Raw genomic sequence first — 26589 nt, forward strand, 5'->3', positions numbered from 1 at the left:
TTTTTAAACTATAATTTATTTTTCATTTTTTAGTTCGATTTTTCAATTAACTATTTGCGGTCATGTGATAGTATTAAAATGGCTTACGAACTATTTCGTAATCTAGTCATTTCGTCTAAACTTCTAAAGCTTCGCTGTTGCATGGGGTTTTTCCTGTTAACTTAGAGCAATCAAGTTCTTCAATCCGAATAGAATAACTATTCCTCGCGGAGCAAAGCTTACGCCACGCGAAGCGGGCGGGAAACAGCTAGTAAGGAATAAACAAGGTAAAAAATGCAACTAAAATGTGATACTAAAACCGTAAGAAAAATATATAACGGAAGTGACGTAACATCAGTCACACGACTGTATAATATGACGTTTGTAAAACTAAAATATTACAACACCTATGCCACGTGGTCCTCCTAAGAAAGACTATTTATGTAATAATTAAATTATTTATGTAATTTTATACTGTCGACAAAAATAAATAGACATATGTTTTTTTATTTCACTTAATAGTTTGAATTATTATTATTATTATTTTGTTTGATTTATGTTATTTTACGGTATTTGTTATTTTCTAAAATACTAATTTTCCTAAATAGTTATATGTACTTAATTAAAAACCAATTAACAAAATTAAAAAAAAAAATCAAGAACTAGAAAATATATGTATATAAAATTCAACATTTTTTTTTTTCAAATTGTGTTGCTTCTTTAATATCCGAAAAAATTTCGTTCCTACCTGGTGTCCCATGACACCACATAATTTTTTATTTATTTTTTTATTTAACACCAACAAGATAGTATACTGACAATAGACAGTTACAATCATAAACAAAAGATCTTAATAGCTAAGCGTTATCTTAATTATAGGTGTTACACTCATTCTATTAATTTAATACATTTCCGTGAATATCTTAAAAACTATAAGCCCTATTGACTTGAGTCTTTTTGTAAAATAGTTTTGAGTCAAGACCTTTCTATAAAGACTAATTTCAAAATGATATCCCTATAAACAAAAATTTAAATTTTCAAGTTACGTATTTATTTACAAGAATCTTCTGAACCAGAGCCTTTGCCAGATGTTCAGAAAAAACATACAACTTGTTCTGGACGTCGAGTTCATTTTCCTGATTTTTATCGACCTTGACGGTCTCTGGGGGGGGGTAGGCTACCTGACATTTATTATTCGTTTATGTATATTATATTTATTTGTATTACACATATATTCACTTTTACTATTTAATTTATTCAATATTATTTTATATATATTTAATAAACAAGCATATCCACACGATACCCGTAGTATACGGCGTATTTGACATTAGTTATTTTTTTCGCAATTTTTAAATTTGTTGTTAATTTGGCATTTTTTAAAGAACGCTCTAGAAAGAGCTCAGAGCGCATGATCGAGAATTTTGACAAGGGCTAGCGAGAAAAATGTAATTTGGTTTTTAACAAATATAATTGTGAATAACGAATATATATTGTTTGAGTGCTAAACCCTAAATAAAATATATTGTTTAACCCTCAAACTAGACGGGCGTTGTATCTCGTCCCGTGAGCAAGCATAGCTTCGAACTCCTGTTGAGCAATTTTGAGTTTATCGGGTGCTAATCTACGTGGAGTACAAGATACTGGAGGGCCTGGAGTGGTGCGAATATGGTGTACAGTATTGTGTTTAATGTCACGATGTATACCATTTGGACGGGTGATTTCGGGAAATTCCTCAAGAATTTTGTGATACCGAGTCTCACCGGTCAAGATTTTGACAGAGGCTATATTACTACAACTTACGACTTTGGCTGTGGATGAAATGGAAGTTACTCTATCTAACAAGCGTTTGTTACGACAATCAACAATGAGACCATAAAAGTTCAAAAAATCTACGCCTATTATAGGTTTAGTTACATCGGCTATAACAAATCGCCAACTAAACAATCTTCGCAAGCCAAAGTCCAGATTAAAGTGTACAAAACCATATGTAGCTATGATAGAACCATTTGCAGCACACAGATTGTAGTTCGTTTTGGCACGACGATATCGAAGAAGGGACCAAGGGTAGACACTTAGATCACTTCCTGTATCGATCAAAAACTGCACCTTCGAAACTCGATCCGTGAGAAATAGGCGACCAGTAGCAGAGGATGGGCAGTCAGCAGTCGCTATTATTGACCGCCCCTGGCGTTTCCCTCCTTGAAGTCGCATGGTTTTACACATTTGCTGGCTTTCACTTCAAACTTCCAGTGGTACCAGCAAAGTGGATACTTCCTGAAGTTCGACTGGGATCGTCTAGACCTGGATGCCGATCTGCGCTGAGATGATCTTGCGGATCTGGTATTGGATCTACTTCTTCTCTCCGACTCTAGTTGCTGGAACTATCTCCCAAGTTCGGCGACTTCTCTTGTTAGTGCTTCAACTGCTGAGCTGGAACTGGCTTGAAGTTGGCTTGCAGACGCCACCACGGGTGACGGAGTAGCCAACTCGTGGACACGATCAGCTAAATCTGCCAAATCGTCGATGCATGTTGAAGATGATTGGCCTGGGAGCACTGTCTGGATACCATGCGAGAGACTACTAACCCAAATGGTCCGTATGAAATCATCAGGAACATTGGCACCAGCAAGACTCTTTAAATGGCGTAAAAATTAAGCGGGCTTACGGTCTCCAAGCTCCTCGTGCATCAAATGCTGCTTAATTTTCTTTTCTTTAGATGACGTTAGACACTTAATCAGCTTGGTCTTCAGCTTTAAAAATTGGGTGTTGAGTGGTGGACTAATAATAGGTACTCATTACCAACGTTTATATTTTCAAACTAAAGTAAAAATTTAAGAAAAAAAAATATCGAACGATATTAATATTCGTATTTTATATACTTAACTAAATACATATTCGATACGAAACCTTTATACGTTTCATTTTTGCTCTCTGTGAAAAATCGGATCACTAATCGCTATGCAACTATGCAACGATACACATCGAGTCAAATGTGTCGTACTCACAGTATAATCGAAAATGTACTATCTCGATGATTCGTTTATTTATGTCAAAATTGAAACGTAATAGTTTATGCTATATGCCTTTGAAGTTTGATGCCAGGTTCAGTTACTTGTAATTCTGCTATTTATGTGCACGTGTAAGATAGAAATAATTTTAGCAGAAAACCAACGAATTATGCAATAATAACTGTTCGTTTTATTTATGTTAAAATCGTGTATCTACAATGACATCTTATAATAGTTCCTTTTCGTATACGTAGTATAAGCACTTATAAGTTATTGTATATTTTATAAATATAAAAGTAAAATGAGTACTTTACTGGGTAGAATTTCAAAATTAAATCGTAGTTTATCACATAAAAGTGTAAAAAATAATTATGTACTACAGTCTACTAATTATTCTACTCGAGAATTATTAAAGGAAGCCTACTGTCGCACAAAATTGAAGTGTCGATGTAAGTATAATTCCAAAAAAAATAAACATTTTTAACAATAAAAGAAAAGTGAAAGGGTGTTTAATATTGTATGATTTTTAGCAAAAAAATTACCTCAAGATGTAAATCCACAAGGAGTATTTGCTTGTAATGAGTTGGATCTATCAGAAGTTAGTGTATATGGGTTTGATTATGATTATACTCTAGCACATTATAAGCCAACTTTGGAGCATTTGCTTTATAACCTCGGAAGGGACATGCTTCTAGAAAAATATAAGGTAGATGTTAATCTTAATCTATACTGTTTAAAAAAAATATTGCATCTTCTTTATTTATATATTATTTTTACTAATGACATGCCTGATATGTAAAATGACTAACTTATTGTATTCCTTTTAAATACTATAATAACATAACTTATATTATTTTTGTAGTAATAAAAATGTAGGTAATTTTTTAATTGTTTATTTTTAGTACCCACAAGAAATTTCAAAATTAGAGTACAAGCCAAATTTTGCTGTGAGAGGCCTTCATTATGATATTGAAAAAGGTCTTCTTTTAAAATTGGACTCATTTCTTCAAATTCAATTTGGCGCAGTATATAGAGGTCTAACACCAGTGTCCACGGAGGAAGTTCTTAAATTATACAAAAATAGAATAATCCCTATCGCGTATGTCGAAGGAGATATGAGGGTTCATAAAGTGAGTAGAAACTTCAGAAAAATATTTTCATTTATATAAGATTATCAATTTTTGATTATTATTTATTGTGTTTTGATAATATGATCTGTAAATATAGATTCAAACAAATACATATTACAAAACAGTTTAAATATTTCAAGAGGTAATTTGCATAACTGGTTTAAGATTGAAATCATTTTAATTCATTTCAAACCAAATGTGACATAGTGCAAATACCTAAAATATAATTTTTAGTAAGTCTCTCTTTAAAAAATATCCTATTATAATCGGTACAAGTTTACTTTCTAATATTGTCTTAGGTGAAATAATAAATGGAATTATTTTAGCAAGTACTTCCTGAACCACTGTCTCTTATATTATATATTCTTCTACTTTTTATTTAAATTAAATGTTATTATAATTACTTTTAAATTGACAAGCATTAAATGAACAAAACACAAAACTTTAAATTAACTTTAGCTTAGCTTTAATTATATAAATACTTATTAAATAAAATAATAACTATTTATTTTTTTAATTTATTGAATTAAGAATATTTTATTTTAAATATTTGAATAATTTAATTACCTAATATTTTAATAGTTTAAAATAAAAGCAAGTGATAAAATAAAAAATAAAAACAATGTACATTTTCCAAATTTTCAGCTAGTAGTAAATAAAATAAACAGAGCTATTGTAACCAATCATTCATTTATATGTTCCCCTTGCAATTGTCATTTAACTAGCTCCTACAAGGTTGTGTCATCTGAGAGTTAGTAAATAATGCACAACATATGTGGATTTATTGATGAATAGTACTAAAACTCAACAGTCTGTCTATACGTACATCCAGAAATTTATGTTTTTCTGGATTTACCAATTGATATTTCTAGTAATGTTGGTGTCATAAATCAGAAGGAAGACAAATATTATTATTTTTTTAAAATTATCTTCAAAATCTTAAATATATATATTCAAACGTTGAGATTTGTTTTTTCAACTTTTCGACATATTCAGGTATCTAAGGTCACAGCAGGTAATTTCCTGCTCAAAATATGGACCAGCCTGACGAGGGTAGTACCGAGATCTTACAGAAGATCACAGTTAAATAATACTGTTTTTAAGCAGTGTTGTGTTCCTGTTGGTGAGTAAGGTGGCCAGAGCTCCTGGGGGGAATAAGGATAGCCTTATGCGGGGACCTGGTGCGTTGCCGACCATAGGGTCGGTGCAACACTTGCTTTGTTTTTAGTGTTGCAAACGTCTATAATTTACGATAATCGATTACAATCAGGTGAGCCTTACGCTTGGTTGCCGACCTAGTTATCGCATATACATTTTAGTGAGGTAGGGCAAACAGCAATTCGGTATGTTGCTCAAATTTTGAAGCAGTATGATACTGGGAAACGCATTTCGCAAACATACCAGGCTCAAAATTTTTGTAAGTAACTTAGAAAGGAACTTCTTAAAGGAAGTTCCTTAATCTTACGAAAGATCACAGAAAAATAAAACAGTGGTGTTGTATTCTTGCCGAGGTAGCCAGAGCTCGTCCTGGGCAGGTCGGGGGTAGAATTGACAATGCGCTTACAATGCTTTCGATTTCCAGCCATTCATAGGCCTGGTATTAGCTTACCATTAGGCGGATCGTATGCTTGTGTGCCATCCTAGTGGTTAAATAAAAACCACCAACGTACATTAGTACGAACTGAGATTAATAATATTGTTTGCCTGATTCGATAGAGCTTCGTTCACTAATTTACAAGGGATTCGGTGTTTTCCGATTTTTTTTTTTTTAATCGTGTTTGTGGAACATTTCGGAACTTATTTATGCCTTACTAGATATGCCCCGCGGTTTCGCCCACGTAAAATTGAAGAACATACTAAAATATTATGTAGCCTAAATTATAGGCCCTATAGCTTTCCACGGTAAATGGACTATTCAACACAAAAAGAATTTTTGAATTGATGCCAGTTCCTGAGATTACAGCGTCGAAACAAACAAAATCTTCAGCTTTATAATATTAGATAGATATAGTTATATTTCTTACCCTCTTACTCGGTTTTGCCCGCTCACAATAATAAAACGTGACTGTTAACTGTGAGCGTATGTGATAAAAGTATTTTAGGGTAATAAAATAACTTGTATACATCGTAATCTTTTAAAAAAAAATGCCCGTCCGTTAAATAGGTAAATAGGACTTTTTCGTTCATCAATACATATAATAAAAATGTAACGGGTGGCTGTCTGTACATTTAATATATGAAAATATATTATTGGGACCTTTATCAACGCAAATAGCACAAAAAACAATGAGTCTCAGATTTTTTGTATTTTTGTCTGTGCGTTTGTGCACGCTAATCTCAGAAACGGCTTATCCGATTTATGTGTGGTTTTTACTAATATATTGTGGCAAGCTTAGTATATTGTGGTAAGCTTTTTTCCATGTCAATCGATTCATAAATAAAAAAGATATGCCAAATTAAAGAATCACGTTGAACATGTAAAGTCACTATTCCACGCGGACAAAGAATACAATAATTAAGTAAAACATGTATCGAAAAACCAAGGGTAAAAGTTGACTTAAAATAGGTACTTATATGGTAATTAAAAAAATATTATAAATTTGCGATTTTATTTCTTAATTCAGTATTTTTGTAGAAAGGAGTTATAAATGTTTCTATAACACTCAACTTTCCATTAATTCTGACGAGTCTGTAAAAATTGTTATCCATGGTAGGTATAATAAATACACTATACATATATTGATTTATGAATAAATACAGTGACGTAGCAAGCTTAACTCGCGCCCGGGGCAAAATACCTTTTCAACCCCCCGCACCCGTCCCTATTCGAAAACCATATAATATGTCCAGCTATTTTTTTGCAGACGATTTAGCGCGCTTTTGTGAATAGCGCCCGGGGCATCACCCCCCCCCTCATTGCCCCCTTGCTACGACACTGAATAAATAGAATAGTAAGCAAATAAATAGTTCTCTGTAGTATATATTTAATAATTTTGTTTCCAGGCTAATCGCTCAAAAATGGTGCATCTAGCAGATTTGTTCTCAGTGCCAGAAATGGGTTTATTGTGCAATGTAGCAGAATATTTTATAAAAAATCACATAGATTATCATCCAGAAATATTGTTCTTAGATGTTAAGGTAAGCAATAACACCCAAATAGTATGGCAATTGTTTTATTGTTACATTATTATTTTATGCAACCTTTTTGTAGTTCTTGATATTTACAGCATTAAAATAAGAAACAACCAGCTCAGTAATAAATTTCATAAATTATTTTCTTGAGTTCCTTTTTGACTTTATACCATTTTAATAAGTAATTTCAAATTTATGTGTAATAAACTTTTTTTATATTATTTTTCAGAATTCTGTCCAGAGCTGTCATCCCATAATGCATAAAATTGTTGCTCAAAATGTCGAGGAATACATAAGACCGAATCCTGATCTGAAAAAGTATTTCCAATTATTGCAGGAAAGCGACAAAAAATTGTTTTTAGTCACAAACAGTCCATATCATTTTGTGTAAGTAAATTATTTTGGAGATTTAATGTCGCAATAATTAAGTTGTTCTCCAAATTGAAGTAGAACCTTGCTTTATGCAAACGATCCTTGTCTGTAATATAAGTCTGCACTTTAAAAATAAATATTTTTCCTAAGCCAAAAACCTTGAAACTAAAATATTTCACAATCTATTTTACAATAGCATCATTGATATTTTATCCCATATTAAAATTAAAGTTTTTTTTTTTTAAAGAAATGCAGGTATGGAAATGCTAGTAGGCTCGGACTGGCGTGATTTCTTCGATGTTGTGATAGTGAATGCTAACAAGCCGAAGTTCTTCACGGAAGTCTCACGTCCTATACGCGTTTTTGATAAAACTGCAAATACGCATATATGGGAAAAAGTTACATCGTTAGAAAAGGGCATCATCTATTATGAGGTATTTTATTTTGATGTTTCATAAATAGCTTTCAAATTAACGACAAAAATATTTTATTTTTGAAAATTTTAAATTCAATTACTCGACTGCGAGAATGCTAAGGTTTTGTGAGGAAATTCTCATTATTTTTATTTTTCAAACAACTGGGTCGACAAAGTAGATCGAAGTATACGGCTCACCTGTTGGTAAGCGAATACCGTAGCTTATAGACGCCTGCAATATCAGAAGCATCGCAAGCGCTAAGCCCCTCACCTTACTTAATAGTAGTATTATTTAGCTGTTATCTTCTCTTAAGATTGAGGTACTTCCCCAGTCGGGCTGCTCCATTTCCTGCTTTACCTCAATGAGATCTCTTAAAAAAGTATGATCCACAAACATAAAAGTGTTTTGAGTGCTTGAAATTATTTTATTCTCAATTTCTCAATACCCTCTTTATACAATTATACTAAATATGATTACTAGCAATCACTTGTTCGACGATTCCACAATTATTGCAATAAGTTTAATTTTAACTAATATCTTATCCGGTTTTTAGGGTACTGTTAAACAGCTGCAGGACCTGACAGGCTGGAGTGGTCACCAAGTGCTGTATTTCGGGGACCACCCCTACAGTGACCTGGCTGATGTAACACTGGAGCACGGCTGGCGGACTGGCGCCATCATCAACGAGCTCACGGTCAGTTATACCACTTCACTTTACATAACTAGCTCAAAACTTTATCTTGTCAAACGTAAAAAAAAATACGTTAATGATTTTCTTACAATTTTATGCCCAATTTTCTTAAAATTTTATTTCGTAAGAATCTTCTACAAAGTAAATTACTCGTAATGTCCAATCCGTGTAAGCACAGTTATTATTATATTAATGATAGGACGGCTTATGCAGCGTATACTATCTTATGGAGTAGCTCGTATATTAAGACAAAATAAAATTTTAAAAAATTTACATTTTTTTTCACGTTGTAGGTGATCTATAAATACCTACATGATCACCCATTTGAATGACCGCAGTTAGTAGTTGAACGAACGCCTTATACATAGATTATATACTGATAATGTAGGTCTTTTGTGAAACGTTTCCAGTGTTTGTAAACGTATTCATTTCGTGTACTTTCTAACCGACGTCCAAAAAAGGAGGAGGTTCTTAATTCGATTCTTTTTTTTAAATTGTATGTTACTTCAGAACTTTTGACTGGTGGGACCGATTTTGATGATTTTTTTAATTAAAAGGTGTTGCGCGTCATGCGGTCAAATTTAAATATGATCGAGATATAATAAGTACTTTTTGAGTAATCTTTGATGACTGATACTTTGTCGCAACGCCAGATGTCCAACTCCATCTATCTGAATTAGGTAAAATTACTTCAGTGAATATCGATGAAAGGATGTTACGTGGCCACATTTACTATAACGTATCTGTATTAGCTAGGGTAGCAGTTTATTCTTTATAAATAATTTAGATGATTCTTGTTTCAATCGAAAGCGGATGCTTGTCTTGTTGTCCCATTTAAGTTTGATCGAGATCTGATGACTACTTTTAGAATGATCTTTGATAGCGCGTATTTACTTGACTACTTTTTCGTATAGTTAGGTATGTTGTATTACTTCTCAATGTAATTGAAGTCGATTTTTATTCGTTTGCGAGCAAACACAATATGAATATGTTGTAAAATAAACACATAAAAATTCCATTACATTTCATGCTCTCTAGTAGGAAGAGAAACCCTTATAAAGGGCCTAGTATTACATACGACACAAAGAAACGTCCAAAACAAAACAAAATTTATTATAAGGGGGCGACCACTCGTGTAACAGTAATTTGCTGTGATTATAGTCACAAGATACTGTGCTGCGATGCTATTAACCTAGCATAGTTATAGCAATAACAACAACGCAATATAATCTATCAAACGTTACCGCGAAGGACCAATTTACCGCGAATGAAACTGTATAGGGAAATATAAATCTTTGCTTGAAAATTATTATGTAGAAAAATTACTCATATTATTTTAAATACGCAAAATATAAATTATTTTATCTACACTAATGTTGTAACATTCTACTTATGTTTCCAATACTTGACTTATAACTACTACTGTTATAGCGCAGACAACAAAACACTCAATTTAAGCAATTTCACATGATGGTATAATATCCACATCGATATCGTAAAATCTCATTATAACATCGCGCGCATGCGCGCAGCTGCGCTCTCATTGGTTAGATTTTAATGGCGGCAAAATCACTGTGACAATACACGTACGCGTGAATTTAATTTAATATTTTATTTGTATTCCGCGTTTCTTATGTCAAAATAGATTAATTATAAATAGCAAGTCGTCATAGCAACCATACAAACAAATGCTTTTTTTAATTAAACTATAAAACACGGCTTTGATCACTTTTAGACTATTATTAAAAATCTAGTTTTAATTAATAAAGAAAACTTTAATATGTCAATTTTCTGGTCGTGTTGGGGTTTATAATTTAATTTAAAAAAAAGCGTTTATTTCTATAGTTGCGTTTCCGACTTGGTATTTATATTTAATATGTTTTGACAGCACAAACCCGGAATACAAATAAAATATCTTTTTTAATTAAAGTATAAACTACGGATTTAATCAATTTTAGAATATTATTAAAAATATATTTTCAATTAATAAAGGATACTTAAATATATGAATTGTCTGAACACGTCAAAGCACGTACCGGAGCACGGCTTCATAGAAAATGGGCATTGTCCTTTGAACAATTATTATAAATAAACTATTGTCAGCTTTTACTCTTGTTGTTTGATTAATTGCATTAGTGAAGATAAAGCAGTGTATGCAACTGCATATAACACGGGTATTAAAACACTCGTTACTATTATGAAACTCGCTGCGCTCGTTTCATAAACTCACACTCGTGTTTTAATACCCTTCATTATATGACAGTTGCATAAACTACTATTACGAAATTGTTACAAGTGCCTAAAAAAAATAGTGTAAATGTGGCAAAAATGTCTAATATTGTATGGTTTCGTATGTTTTGAATTCTCTACGTGACATTGGCGGAATAACCGTGTTACTTTGACACAACTGAAAGCCATTAAACCAATCAATCAATGTTTTGAATTGTGTTTCATTAAAAATGTATATGCATAAAACAAAATGATCATTATTATTTTGTTCCAAAAAAAAAAGGAATACACAATACAGACATGGGCTTCAAATGTCAAAACAAGATTTGAGTGTTCAAATTCAAAGATTTGTTGTCAATAATTACATAATATAAAACAAAGTCGCTTCCCGCTGTCCCGCTGTACGCTTAGATCTTTAAAACTACGCAACGGATTTCGATGCGGTTTTCTTTAGTAAATAGAGTGATTCCAGAGGAAGACATTATAATACATGTATAATATAGTAGAGGAACACTGATAGTTTATGTGAACGTGCGTGGCCGGGGCGAGTCGCTAGTAACCTTATATTATTATATAAATAAAAGTGAGTGTTGCTATGGCTACGGCATCAAAGAATATAGCCACCCTCTCTTCCCGTCGGTGTCGTAAGAGGTGACTAAGGGATAGCATAGTTCCACTACCACCTTGGAACTTATAAAGCCGACCGATGGCGAGATAACCATCTAACTGCTGGCTTTGAAATACATATGCCGAAGACGGTCAGCAGCGTCTTAGGTGCGACAAAGCCAGCCCTGCGGCCACCAACCCGCCTGCCCAGCGTGGTGACTATGGGCAATACACATGAGTTCGCGCCATATTTGGCACGAACTTGTGGAGACCTATGTCCAGCAGTGGACTGCAATAGGCTGAAATGATGAGTGTTGCTAACCACATAACTCGAGAATGGCTCGACCAATTCGGCTAATTTATTTTTTTGTATGTTCCTTAAGGCCCACGAAAAGTTTTATACTTTAAAAAAAAATAATTTTTACTATTATTTTTTGACAGAACGAAGTCTGTCCGGGCAGCTAGTTAACAATAAATACAGAACAATCAGAATACAATTAATATGTTTATTTTTTAGCACGAAATTAACACTCTGAACACACAATCGTTCAAAGAAAACGCTAACTGGCTACAAATGCTCACTCAACTCATTGAAGACCACCAAGATTATAAGCAACCAGAAGCTTTGGAGGTGATTGGTCAATGGATGGCAGAACGCGACCACCTACGGTAACTACATCATTACTTAGCGAAACTAGTTGTATTCATATTTTATTTATAGTTGTATTTCTATTAATAAAATTTCACCCATTATTTCAGACATATGTGTGGATGGAATTCATTGTAAGTTTTATATAGGATAAATATCATTGAAAATTTTATTATTTGTTCTGGTATATAATTCGCATAAAAGACACAAAAAGTGCATATTAATTAAGCTATTATTCATTTTCAAATCTGTTATTTTATACAGTTTTACACTTTATAGTATTTATATCAATAAAATAGTATGATTATTATAGAGTACTTATTGGTTAAATTAATTTATACTGACGTTCTGGATTCTGATTAACCTTTCCTTTTTTAGCCTTCTGTTACAATAAAGAGGAAAAAGTAACTTTGCATTTTATATTTTTATATTTGTTACATATTAAAAAAAAATTAAAGTTTTATTACGTTAAGTCGTAACTGGATTTCTTTAAAATGTCATGAAATATTTTCTCATGAACTCTTAATTGATCGTACAAAATGTTTTATACTTTATTTATATTATTACAGAAATGCAACAAAGTCAGTCTTCAATCCTCAATTTGGTAGCGTGTTCCGGACATATCACAATCCAACATATTTTTCAAGACGTCTGTTTAGATTTGCAGACATTTACACTTCGAATATAAGGAACCTATTAAATTATTCCTTAACTCACACTTTCTACCCTCGACGTGGTGTAATGCCACACGAGTATGGATCCTATTTTGTTTAAAATAATGCATGTTTTTGTTAGTCGCTAAGTAATCAATTTTTAAACGATATATATTTACATTTGTTTATTTTATATTTTGTAAGGATATTTTTGTACAGGATTTAGTTAGTAAAATATATTTTAGATAGGTAAGAGTACAGTATAATTTTGGAAAGTTGCATTACAATATTGTTGTTAGATTTTAAGGTTGAATAGAGAATAAATAAAGCTACAGGCAACAACCAAAAATCATGTTCATGTTAATTGTATAAATTATTATTTTTGTAAAAGTAAAGCTACCACCGATTCGGAATGTAGATTCTGCAGAGAAGAATTGAAAAATAATATATAGAAGTACAAAATTACACATCATTAATCGCATATACATAACAATCATATTAGTACGTCGAGTTTCTCGGCTTAGTAATCAGAGTGTCTTGAGACAGGCTGCTCCCAGCTATTTCCATTTTCCCTATTTTTAATTTTCCTTGAACAAATCGTTCCTCCAATTGCTCCTCTCCATTACCATGATGCGTCCAACTCAGGTTCAAATAGTGTTTTTGAGGCAGCGCCCAAGTTTAACACCTGTTCTTGTCTATTAAAGGAAGGTATCTACTCTTAAATACTTATTTGAGCGACCAATATATTTTCCAGGTGAAAGTCACTCTCCTCTCAATTTACATTTGATGGCAGAATGACATTCTATTTCATCGTGGTCTACTTTTATGGCAATTTCTTATTTATTTGTCATTATTTTTGTTTTTGACTTATTCATTGTAAGACCCACAACTTCGCTTGCCTCATTTAGCTGTTGAAGCATATGCTGGAGCGCTCCGGTGTTCTCCGTCTAAGTCGTAATTTCCGTCTATTGATCCCAAACTTGTCCCATTCGAGATTCCTAAATACACTTTCCAGGATTGCAGAGAATTGTTTTGGTGAGAGTGAATCACCTTGTCTAACACCTCTAGCTATTGGGAACTCTTCACCTACTGATAAAAACATATCTTTTTTGTTGTTGTAGCGTATATACACTAATAGTACAGCACAAATAAAATTAGAAATCAGTAAATTTAGTCACAAGTTAAAATCAAATACTCTCTTAGAAAGACATTAGAAAATTAAGTTTAATTTATTTTTCGTTACAACAGAATGGTATCAATCATTTTTATTAAAAGTATTTTGAAAATAATTATATATTTTTAGTCTTAGGCAATTTATGTATACAGTTGTTAGTCTTATTGATATTTCTAAATAACTTCAAATTGCCAATTTTCACAGTTTTTTAAACATATCAGTATTTGTATTTTAAAAACTATAGAAAACATGAATTGATGATTTTGAAAATTAGACAATTTTTCTAATAATTGTATCATCTATTCATACAAATTTTTCAGTGAAACAAAATAATACTAATGTATTTCTATGGAACAAAATCACATCGAAATTTTAAATTAACACACATATTGTTAATAGTAGTGCTCAAAATTTTTATATTATAGAAAACTGTTGCATTTTTACATAGGTATTACAATAGAAATTTGTAGTTAAATTTGCATTCATACTTAAATTTCAATTAACAGATCTGACAAATGTAACATGTTCATTGATATTGTTTTATAGTTGATAATATATTGATGATAATTTACAATAACAACATACATCTTTAGTAGTCTCAAAGTAGAATCTGACTGGTACTGTTACAAAGATGAAAGGCAAGAAAATACATAGCTATTTAATGTATAAATAGTAGGTATTTGTTCAGCAAATGTAGAAGCGTAAAATATATTTTATACGTCTATATGAGACAGTGATGTCTTTGTCAAAAATTCAGATAATTAAGTCATATTTGTAGTCTTCAATAGCCATATTATTAATAAAGTAGTTTAATAGTATTTTTAAAATATCATAGTCATTTTAATGTGAAGTCTTTAGTCATATTGTAGTCTAGCTAACCATTGTATTTAAGGATTTTTAGAATTTTTTTTGTCTGCATGTTTCTAATTTACAGTCGGATTTTCTGTTTTACACTTGTTGATCATTTCCCATACCAATTAACTTAAAATCTCAAACAATCACTCAAAAATTAAGTCAACTGTTTTTTTTAATATGATATTTTATTGTAAGCTATAACAGTCCTATGATTACTCGATGTATTTTTGTTTTGATACTAGTCATGAGGTTATCTGTTACAAAGTTTAACTAGTGCTCATAAAATGTATAAGTCAATTGCTATGTTATTTTGTTCGGTTTTTTAAATTTTAAAAATTCTATTTGTATAGTGAGAATTTTGTTTGTATATTTGATAATATCAACCGTATTTTTATTTAAAATGTGTCTTGCCACTAGGACGCTAAGTGCGTATTTTTATAAATCATTACTTTCTTTTTTTTTGATATTTTAGTTACGTTTTGATATATATGTGTTCAACTCCTAACTGCATTCCTTCAAATGGAGGATTCTGAAGGTGTTTAGATCACATTCCGCTTTAAAAGAAAATTCCTAGCCTTTTTTAAATTTTATTATCAAATGTAAGAGCTACCCTGGCAACGCTGTACAACTGTCCAATACTATTTTTCTTACTTATCCCTAAAAAACGTCGACAAAGTTAAATACTAATAGTCACTGCCGTATACAAGTAAAGAATTGCATATGGAAACAAATGCTTATTCTCTTAGAATATTTTCGTTGTAAGTTATAGCCCTGCTTACGCGCTTACGAAAGGTATGCAGAACTAGTCCATCAAAAAAGCTCGTCTATTTAAACGAAGTCAAATTCAAAAATGGGCTAGGATATTTTTTTTTGCGCGGAACATGATCCATTACACCTACCCCCCACCCCCCCATTTGAAGGAACGCAGTTAGGAATCGAACACCTTATATAAATTTTAGTAATAGTGTACACTATATTTAAAATAAACTTGTTAAAGACAGTATTTTACAGTGTACCAAATTGCTTGACAATAAATTATCAAGTATAAGTAAAAGTAGTTTGATTTCTTACCTTTAGTGATTGTTTTGACGACGCGTTGGCGCAACGGTCACAGCACTGCTTTGTGGCTGTTTGCGGGTTCGATTCCCGTGCATGACTAACATTTGTATTGGCCATACAAATGTTTTCCGTGGTTTGGGTGTTTGTGCAGTCCTTGTGGGTCTCCCCACCGTGCCTCGGAGAGCACGTTAAGCCGTCGGTCCCGGTTGTTATCATGTACACCTGTGACCTGATAGTGATAGTTACTCATAGAAGGGAATATATCCGCCAACCCGCATTGGAGCAGCTTGGTGGATTAAGTTCCAATTCTTCTCCTACGTGGGGAAGGAGGCACATAAGAAGCAGTGGGATATTACAGGCTGAAGCGAGGGAGCGATTGTTTTGAAATGAATGGGATCTAAAGACAATATTTTATAGTCAACTATAAAATAGTAGACCATTTCGTAAAATGGTTATGTCCTATTTTACAAAATGTTTTGAAACATTAATAGTTAATTCTGTACCTTCTGTGGCAAGTGATATATGTCAAAAATTATCATTTTACAGGAGAGCAAAAACAACGTTTCGAAAAATTCTTATTCTCGATCAAAGTGGTCTCAATTTAATCGGAGAATCTTCTTTTGTAGAGTAAAACATTCTTTCAATATATAAGTTTTTTTCCTAGATATAATGTTTAAGGTACTTTAGGAAATAGTTTTCTTTTTTCACAATTATGAAATGCTTTAATTTTGTGATAAATGATACTTGTATAATTAAATTACTTCACAACTATAACTGGTCTTCGTTTAAGCTCTAGAATAAAAATTCTAGCGCATGGTTTTTCGAACAAAAGATTAAGATAACCCTTTAGATTTATTTATTTTAGTTATCACATTCACACAATTTACCTGAATTTTACCAGTTTACGAAAGTTTTAGGTTCAAAAGAATATCTCTTAACATATTACTATTTACGAAAAATGCACTAAAAATTTAATGTAAAATTCAATACAATCGCTAGTAATAAGTAGTAGGTAACCGTCGACTGTTATAGCTAAAAAAACTTTTGGTAAATATATATAGAAATAGTACATATATAAATACAAATACAAATATTACACCCAGACTCAGGTGGGAATGGAACTGGCAATCCGCTGAGTAGAAAGCAGGCTCACAAACTGCGCCAACGGGCTAGTTAACTGTAAGAGATAGAATAACGTGAATTGAACCAAAAATTCGTCATTGTTCTAATAATTCACAATATAGGTAGGTATATTTTTTTTATACAACTAGGTCGGCAAACAAGCGTGCGATTACCGTATCTTATAGACGCTTGCAACACCAGAAGCATCGTAAGCGCGTTGCCGACCATTCTCCCAATCCCTGGATGGAGTTCTGGTCATCTAACCACAGGAATACAACACCGTTTGAAAGCAGTATTATTTAGCTGTGTGTTATCTTTTATAAGGTCGTGGAATTTCCCCAGTCGGGCTAGTTCAGATTTTAAGCAGGATATTTCATGCTGTGCCATATAAAGCTGAACATAATTATATTATAATATGCACTACGACGTAATCATTCTATTCGCTGACAGATGGCGCTGTTCAAGCATTTACAGTTTTTTCTTGTTCGTTAATATTCTTATATTTATTTCAATTCTTTATTTATAAAGCAATACATCTATATAAGGTTAAGTCAGCTCAATTAGGTCTTCATTGTATAGCTTTTATTTGTGTCAATTTAACAAAGTTTCTTTTGCTAATGCCCGTCTTGTATTTCTTTAATTAATTTAATTTTTAGAGTGCCCACAGGCGGAACCCTCCCAGACACACACATCATTACTTATTTATTGAAATTGGTTTTGTAGTTCACGATTTGAGAACGAATTTTCACACTCGGCTACTAACATACATAGACAGTTAAATTGAAAATATTTATTTTAGTGAGGTAAATATGGATATTTAACTTTTAAATTAGAAAAAGAAACAAATGTCCCGATTTCATCCTTCTTTCTACGTCACGAAGTGTTGACTGTGTGACGGTGTGACGGCGTAGAATTAATACGTATATCTACTACTATCGCCTTTATACAAACAAACTTCTTCTTCTCACGTTGCCTCTTCTCTACGAAGGTTGGCGACCACCATGGCTATCTTAATCTTCGAAGCTGCAGTACGGAAGAGCGAGCGAGTACTTAGCCCAAACCACTCACGGAGATTCTTCAGCCAGGATGTTTTTTTTCTGCCAGGTCGGCGTTTACCCTCGATTTTTCCTTGAATCACAAGCTGAAGAATCCGATATCTGTGTCCTCTCATTATGTGACCAAAATAATGCAGTTTCCTCTCCTTCACAGTCCTCATTTTTTCTATCTTTTTATTCACATAGATACATACAAACACATTTATGAATCATAACTACATGATTTTCGCTAATAAAGGGTTATCTCAAGTAGGCGTAAGCCAAAGCTGGTCACACCTCTAAACTATTCTCATAGTCATAGGTACCATTTTTTGCATCTACAGATCTCGAGATTTGCAAGTTCGACTTGAATATACCGCATAACTTAATATTAAAATTTTAACATATTGAATAAGAAAACTAAATTAATTAAAATGAAAACAGCAATCGTTACGTATCGAAACAGCAATAATAATTCTTAATTATGAGAACTGATAATTCGAATAATTTCGAAAAATTATAAACTTAAAAAAAACGCTTTTACGGACACTTTCTTTACTTTTTACTAAGCTTTAGTTTCGGTTTCTTAATTACGTAGTGGTGTCTGATCGGACAGAACCATCAAATTAATAAATCGTTATTTTTGTCAGTTTCGATTCATTTTATTTCATATTCATTCTATATATTTATTTAGGATTCTCAGCAAAGTCGCAGGTTTTGTTAGCAATTGAATTAAAAAATAGAGGCAGTTGAGTTGTTGCAAAAATGACCTTTATTGTTGTTTTCTCGCTTGACACATTTTTCATAATATTTGCACAAAAAGTTTATTAGGAGGAGTATTTGTCTTACCTGGCACTTGGCAGTTTAATAGAAATATTTTCATGAATGAAGTAAGCGTTATAAAAAATTTAATATATATCTATATATATAAACTATTTATATTGATATGCATACACAAATAAGTATGAATGTAAAGTATTTATTTCATGTAAATAACGGTGAAATATTACATAGTAAGTCATGGTCCACCTTCATACGTAAAAACGTAACTACCTACATCATATACATATTTCTTGGTACATTTTTACAAATATTTTTTTAAATCTATTTTGTACAAAATTAGTAACTTGGATAAGCAGTGTCAATAAGCAGAATGTTTTCAGATTTTACTGTCTTAGTGTGTATGGTGAAGGGTACGTTGTTGTATCGCAGCTTGCAAGGGCGGTCCGGGCGCGCCATGAAGCATAGGGTGTACAGAGCGGTTTCCAACTCAGGGGAAGTGCCTACAAACATGGTGAGCTCTGGAGCGTCTTTGGTCTCACTGAGAATGGAATGTTGCTTTAGAATCAATCCTTTCTGTAACATAAAATAAAGGTAGAATTATTATAAAATATATGTGTCTTAAGCTCACGTATATAAATTTCAAGATGAATCGTAAACATCATTTAATTAAGCAACTGTAAAAAATGTACTTAAAAAGCATTTTTGAAGTAAAACTTTTTACGCATGCTTGACTTGAGGAGTAAGCTGGTGAATGCGTGAGGAGAGCGTTACGAAAAGTGTAATCGGTTGAGAAGAAGGGAAATTGAGACGGAGATATAAGTTAGATGGAGCTAAAGAAGTTTTACTTCAGTCGTGTGGTCTAAAGCACGCTCGTTTTTTTTAGGTGGACTCGCTTTATCAACTATAATTTTGATAGGTGTTAATTTTTTAATGCAAGAAGTAGTCATTAAATAAAACATTACAAAAAAAAATTAATTAAAGAGTGCAACAACTTAAAATGTTACTGTCACAATTCAATTGTCAAATGGTAACTTACGCCAGACAAGTCAAGTTTGTCGATGTATCCCAAGTAGTTTGCTTTGTGATCCATTTCGCGTTTAGCGAAGAACAACCAACTATGTAGACCTGTTAATTATAAAATCATCTTATCAGTGATTCAAAAAGACTTTCAAAATGAAATGAAATGAACAACTTCTATTATTTATCAACTTTTTGATTAGTTTTATCCCAAGAGTAGTGTACGTATAGTCAAGCAGGCTGCGTACTAGACAGAAGACAAAGCGTTTTTGTATTGCATATCATACTTCCAAAAACCTTTAAGCATAATTACATTTACTTTCTTTATCGCACCGTAACGCAAAAGGGCTCAAGAATTTATTCGATTTTTGTTAACTGACTTCAAAAAAGGAGAAGGTTCTCAATACTACGACTGTATTTTTTTTAAATATTAACTCAGAACTTTTGACTAAGTAGACCAATTTTAATGATTCTTTTTTTAATCTGTCGAGTGCTTTTTGATTTACTTCTAATATTGCGTATTTATTTGACTATCTCTTCGTCTACTTACGATGTATTAATGGTCAATGTAATTTTGAAGTCAGTTTTTTTTTTTGTTTGCGAGCTACCACAATTATTACATTAATTTTAACTTGATTATGCTATAGTCTATACATTTCCTCAGTCCGTTATCAAATTATTTTATGTATAAATTACAATACTTACCTAATACGTCATTTGATTTAAGCTCAGCCATGAATATGTTTTCGAAGGCACAGCTGCACTTGCACAGGCCGGTCCAGTGGCGTGCATATTTAGTGAACCATATTTTCTTCAACAATTGCGTTTGTTCGTTGTACTCGTTCATTTGGTTCAAACCTTTAATCGTAAAAAATATATTTACAGACTTTGTATGAAGTTATGAACGGATAATTGTTACGTTTTGGTAGTTTGGTACTCAAGTTGAGTTAGTTTGGTTGGTAGTCCTAAGTGTATAAACACTGTAACAACTTGAGTATTTTCGACCGCTAGGTTAAGACTTCTACCACTGTTAAGCACACGGATTAGAATCTAATTTGCGACGTTATCCTAGTGCTACTGGAAAAACGATCAAATGAATGGCTGAGATATGCAATTACTTTTGCACATAATATAATTATGACAATTATAACTATATACTTACACACACATACTTCAAAAATTAATAGGTGATTGTACATTTTTAAAATTTGTAAAAAATATTGAAATTTACTAAGATGTTTCTATTAATTTTAGAAATGACTATCTGACTGAGAGTGTTTGTTTAAGAAAGCGTAACAGCAAAAGTACTAAATGTTTGTTTAAAATTTTTATGAAAACCGTACAATACATTCTAAGTAACTTTCAATCTTTAAACGTGTTATTGCTTATGACAAATGCTTTCAAATCAATGACAAAGGCTGAAATAATAAAATAGATTAACAAATTGTTATTTTTGTTGTTGGCGTCACTACACGCGCGACTTAATTACGCGACGCAATTATTAATGAGTAATTTGATTACCTCATTTGATGTGGTTATACTTATTCGTGGTCGTTTGCTCACCTTTGCTGACGAGGAAATTCATTAAAGTTCTTATCGGGCCTGTGGCCAAAATGGTGTTTATGTATGTTATCTGTTCTGTTTCTTCCTGTAATAAATGTTTTTATTTTTGTGTTTCAAGTTTTATTAACCATATATTAATTTTCAAATAGTTTTTTAAATTAACAGAATAAATCTGCGCAAGAGTGGCTACAGACTTAAAAACGTTTATATCTACTTAATGCTGTTTTTATTTATAAACAAATATTTTATTTGTGCCATCTAGTTTCTGAAGATAACGGAAAGATTTTATAGTTTTAATTAGATTAGACCGTCTTGCGCTCTGTTTTAACTAGTTATACTACGACCATGGAAGAAGAATGTTTATAGGAATAATATAAAACATTATATTATCCGCCTTTGTAGGATGTAGCTGATTTATTTTTGATTAGCTATTTTGCCCTAAGCTTGCTATGTGTTAGTTTAGTTTAGGGTGCTAGAAATTTATTTAAGCCATGCATTAATATATTATTTTATATAAATGTAATAAACAGCATATCAATAACTAAATATACCAACATAATATAATCGTCTCTCCAGCACATATTATATAATTAAATCGAAGAAAAGAGAAATAATATACAATGATATCATCTGTAATGTTTTACAATAAACATTTCAATTTTTTATTATTATTTTGAGCTATGAACTCAAAGATAATAAAATGAATATAATTAATCTATACAAATCTATAAAATTGGAGTGTCTGTTTGTAAAATTAAAATAACCGCTTTATACTAAATGCATATTATGGATGTATACCATACACGCTACATATACCAAAATAACATTTTTTACAATTTTTGTCTGTCTGTCTGTTTCTTTCGGCTATTCTCTGAAACGGCTGGCTTAGCGGCTTTTGACGAGAGCTATATACCTAGCTGATGTAGTAAGGAGTAAGTTAGACTACTTTTATTTTAGAAATTGTTTTATTTTTTAACTCCGTGAACTGAACAATATTTTTTGTTAAATTACACGCGGACCAAGTCGCGAGCACAGCTAGTTAACAATAAAAAAAACTAAATTATTATTAAAAATTAAAGCTTGTATTTTTATGAGTGGTAAACTGAATAGTTATTATTATCTAATAAATACAAAACTTGGATGCGCGCACTTTTGGATTTTCCAATTTTTTTTCCGACACCATTAATTTTAAAAACTTTTACACTAGTAAAATGGTACGGTGTTACTGAGTAATATATTACAAAGGGATACTACGGGACAGCCAAAATCGTGCAACCCACGTGGGCGAAGCCGCAGGCGTAAAGCTTGTTAACAAAAAAGTGCATCATGTCTAATTGACACATCCTAAGGTCATTTCTACTTGCACTCTACAGCTTTCTGAACAATTCTTGCTCCATGTTAGTTGAATTATTTTAGACTTTTTTAATTAAGTTTTTGTTAAGAATTACTGTTCACTGTTTTATTTTTATTTCTTTTGCAGGTAAAAACAAAGGCGAAGTCGTTTAGAAGAGTAACTAAACAAAGAGCGGACAAGAAACTTCCTTATTTAGACTTACATTTGGTGTTACGAATTCCGGTCTAATCACGTTTTTGTGGTAATTGTCGAAGAGAGCAGCAAAAGGTCTGATTGTCGGTCCATTCCATACGTTCTCCGGAACCGATAAAAGACTGTGAAAACAAGAATATGATTTGATAATGTATTATCTAGAATCACCATCACAGTAGCCTTTCGCAGTCCACTACTGGACATAGGCCTCCACATCATCCTCGTGTGTTTTGCCCATAGTCACTACGCTGGGCAGGCGGGTTGGTGACCACAGGGCTGGCATTGTCGCACCGAAGACGCTACTGCCCGTCTTCGGCATGTGTATTTCAAAGCTAGCAGTTGGATGGTTATCCCACCATCGGTCGGATTTTTAAGTTCCAAGGTAGTAGTGGAACTGTGTTATCCCTTAGTCGCCTCTTACGTCACCCACGGGAAGAGAGGGGGTGACTATATTCTTTGATGCCGTAACCACACAGCATTATCTAGAATATCTTTTTAATAATAATATTATTAAACGTGCCAATGATATGTTTATCTACGTTAACCCCGATGACTTATTAGGGTCATAGCTTCGTTGCTTAACTAGACTTGTTTATTAAACTAAATCAGTTCTAACATCTATTATACCTACTATATTTCTTAACAGCTTCTTCCGATAACCACAAATGTGGCATACACATCAAAAGGCTTTTATGTTAGTGATCTTTTGTTAGGTATGAAAAAAAAACGTTGTAACAGGTATTACTAGAATTGAACTAAATTAATTATTAAAGAAACGAGTATGGACTATAAAATTATAACTATTTAGTATCTTATTCTCGGTAATATCAACATTCCGAAGCGGTGGTGGCGTCACCACAATCTGATCTCACATACCGTTTGTGCTATAACGGCTTTGTTGTAGTGCAATACCAGTATCATGTATTACATACGTTTATATCTATACTTATTACTGGAATAAAAAAAATGTTAAAATGATAAAGCCAAACAATGTTAGGCAATAAAAATATACATAAGAAAGAAAATAGTACGCGTGGTCTTTGCAAAACTTTATAAGAGCATTTTTTTTTTTATTATTTGAAATAGTAATAGTGACAAATATACAATAACAATACTTTACATTAATAATTATTATTAATGGCAAAAACTTGCCTCATAAACAGTAATAAAGTAAGGGTAGATATAGCCTTCAAAGTGAGTCTAAAAATACGTAATTTCACCCTTGGTTTTGTTTTCGTATTTGGTATAATTGCATAATGATATGGTAATTATATCAATAAAATGAGCAGTAATAAATTCATTTGAATTGAATTACAGGAACAATGTAAATTATTTCATTGACGGCATTTATAAATCTGATTATACTATTTACATTTATAATATTGCTTACTTTGACTGCGCTTCGTCGTTTTTTGACATAGGACTGGTTTTGCCTTGCAGATTGACCTGAATGTAGTTGAATGCGTTGTTAATATCCGCGTTGAACATTTCTTCACTGATACGGAGCAGGTCGTCGTCAGTTGTCGAATCTTGCACTTGACGCAGCATGTCTTCGTAACTCTTCTTGTGAGCATAGTCGACAACTCCTCCTACAACAGCTCCTATTTGATTTAGAGTGTTTGTGGCGGTATTTCCTTGTTGACCGGTTACAGAGTTACTGATCAAATTTGGTAGAATGCTATTAAATATTTGTCCCGCAGCTGATGCTAAGTCATCGGCGCGGCAAACCGCTACACAAAGTAGGAGAGCTAGTATGAGTTTCATCTTGGACAAGTTGTACGTTTAGAGTAGCGCGATCACGGCGCACTAGTGATCTCTGAGGCCAAACTAACTAAACGATACTGCGCGACCTTTAAATGACGTCATCCTACATGTATAATATACGGCATGTTATTGAGATTCAGACTGCGGATTTCCAGTTTTAGAAGCGGTGACTGCCCTGAATTAATGATGCGAAATGCTACTTTTTAGACACGGTAAACAAATTTGACCTCCATACTCAATTTTAAGTTTAATTATCGTAGGTATACGTTGTATTAAATTTCCGTGTGTATGTTTTCAACTGTAACAATATCTCAATTAGCAACGTCTTCCCTTCTCCTACATGGAGAAAAAAGCCTATGTCCAGTAATGGGATTTACAGGTTGAATCGTAGAAACGTCTTCAGGATCTTTACCTAATTCATGTAAAATATACTGTTATGTTTTCTTTCTTATATTATTAGCCCACTCAAAATGTTAAGTCTACTACGTTGATGGATGTCATATAATTATGCCTTACAACTCGCGTTGATTGAATTAGTTCTAGTTTGTTTTAGAGCGTTCATTATGTCATGTCCTTTGTTTCTATATCTCAACATGTACAAAAAGTTTACTAGATTTAATTCTGTGCATAAAAGATATTTTGAAAAACTATTATGGAAGACTTTTACAATTGATAGGTACATTTGTCATCAATTAAAACATCAAAGTATAAGTATTTCGTTTGTTAGTTTAGGAATAACATAAATTTTGACCGAATCGTATTATATCTAATGAACTTAAAATTTGGAATATAGAGATAACCATTGAACGGGTATGGACTCTAGTTTAAATTGAGCCGATATAAACTAGTGTTCATACTTTATAGCATTAATAATGAAATGGATGACATTCACTAACAAAGTTGCAGTACAGACTAGTTTTTAATTTTTCGTTTATTAGTTGGCCCTCCCTACCTTCTTCGTCTATACGCAGAAGAGGTTTTTACCAAAAACTGGCACGTTTGCAGTCTGGATTAGTTTAGTAAGTTCAGTTATTTGTTAGGAATCTATGTATATTGAAATATATCTGCTTAACTGTTTATTTAAATGACACTTTCTTGTTTTTGTGAGATTCAGAGATATTTTAAAACAATTTTTGTTTGTGCTTTAAATTAATTTTTAAAAATAATGAATTAATATATGAGAACCGTTCTATTGTAACCGCGATGTAGGTTTTAAAACGACCGGAGATAGCGGCTTGCATTGTATTTGTAAAAATTTTTGATATTTGTTTTTATGTTTCCGTGTCATGTCCAGAACGTAAGAGCCGACTGTTATCCTAAACACCTTATAACGATCGTTAATCGCAGTAAGAAAATACCTTTAACTCGTAGCGGAATAGGAAAAGATTGATTGAAGTAAACGCTTTGAAAGTTTGGGACTTTATCTTAACTGCAGCCTAATATAGTCCACTGCTGGACATAGTCCTCCAAAAGTTCGCGCCAAAACTGGCGTGCACTCATGTGTTTTGCCCATAGTCACCACGCTGGGCAGGCAGATTGGTGACCGCAGGGCTGGCTTTGTCGCATCGAAGACGCTGCTGTCCGTCTTCGGCCTGTGTATTTCAAAGCCAGCAGTTGGATGGTTATCCCGCCATCGGTCGGCTTTTTAAGTTCCAAGGTGGTAGTGGAACTGTGTTGTCCCTTAGTCGCCTCTTATGACGCCCACGGGAAGAGATGGGGTGGCTATATTCTTACTGCCATAACCACACAGCATGTTTATAAAAACGTCCAATTTTGTATTAATAATTTAATAATCAAGAACATT

At 32.5% G+C, this 26589-nt stretch overlaps 3 protein-coding genes across 3 annotated transcripts; 1 reads left to right on the forward strand and 2 right to left on the reverse strand.

The window, feature by feature from the left end:
• Positions 1-1515: 1515 nt before the first annotated feature.
• On the reverse strand, positions 1516-2193 carry LOC123653815. The gene has a single exon (XM_045589799.1). The coding sequence runs from the start codon at positions 2191-2193 to the stop codon at positions 1516-1518; it is 678 nt and encodes a 225-aa protein (XP_045445755.1).
• A 1098-nt stretch (positions 2194-3291) lies between these two features.
• Positions 3292-13217, forward strand: LOC123653824 (5'-nucleotidase domain-containing protein 3). Its single transcript, XM_045589807.1, has 9 exons — positions 3292-3439; positions 3521-3696; positions 3893-4120; positions 7124-7258; positions 7482-7639; positions 7872-8058; positions 8594-8734; positions 12084-12235; positions 12785-13217. Exons 1-9 carry the CDS (start codon positions 3292-3294, stop codon positions 12987-12989), a joined length of 1530 nt encoding a protein of 509 aa, XP_045445763.1. The 3' UTR covers positions 12990-13217.
• Positions 13218-19075: 5858 nt separating this feature from the next.
• LOC123657029 (endoribonuclease CG2145-like) lies at positions 19076-24858 on the reverse strand. The gene is made up of 6 exons (XM_045592633.1): positions 24412-24858; positions 23032-23143; positions 21476-21560; positions 20618-20770; positions 19932-20020; positions 19076-19468 (listed from the first exon to the last, which is right to left on the reverse strand). The coding sequence occupies exons 1-6, from the start codon at positions 24783-24785 to the stop codon at positions 19232-19234; spliced, it is 1050 nt and encodes a 349-aa protein (XP_045448589.1). The 5' UTR covers positions 24786-24858; the 3' UTR covers positions 19076-19231.
• Between the last annotated feature and the right edge of the window lie 1731 nt (positions 24859-26589).

This window comes from Melitaea cinxia, chromosome 1 (genome assembly GCF_905220565.1).
Source record: "Melitaea cinxia chromosome 1, ilMelCinx1.1, whole genome shotgun sequence".
Classification (NCBI taxonomy): domain Eukaryota; kingdom Metazoa; phylum Arthropoda; class Insecta; order Lepidoptera; family Nymphalidae; genus Melitaea; species Melitaea cinxia.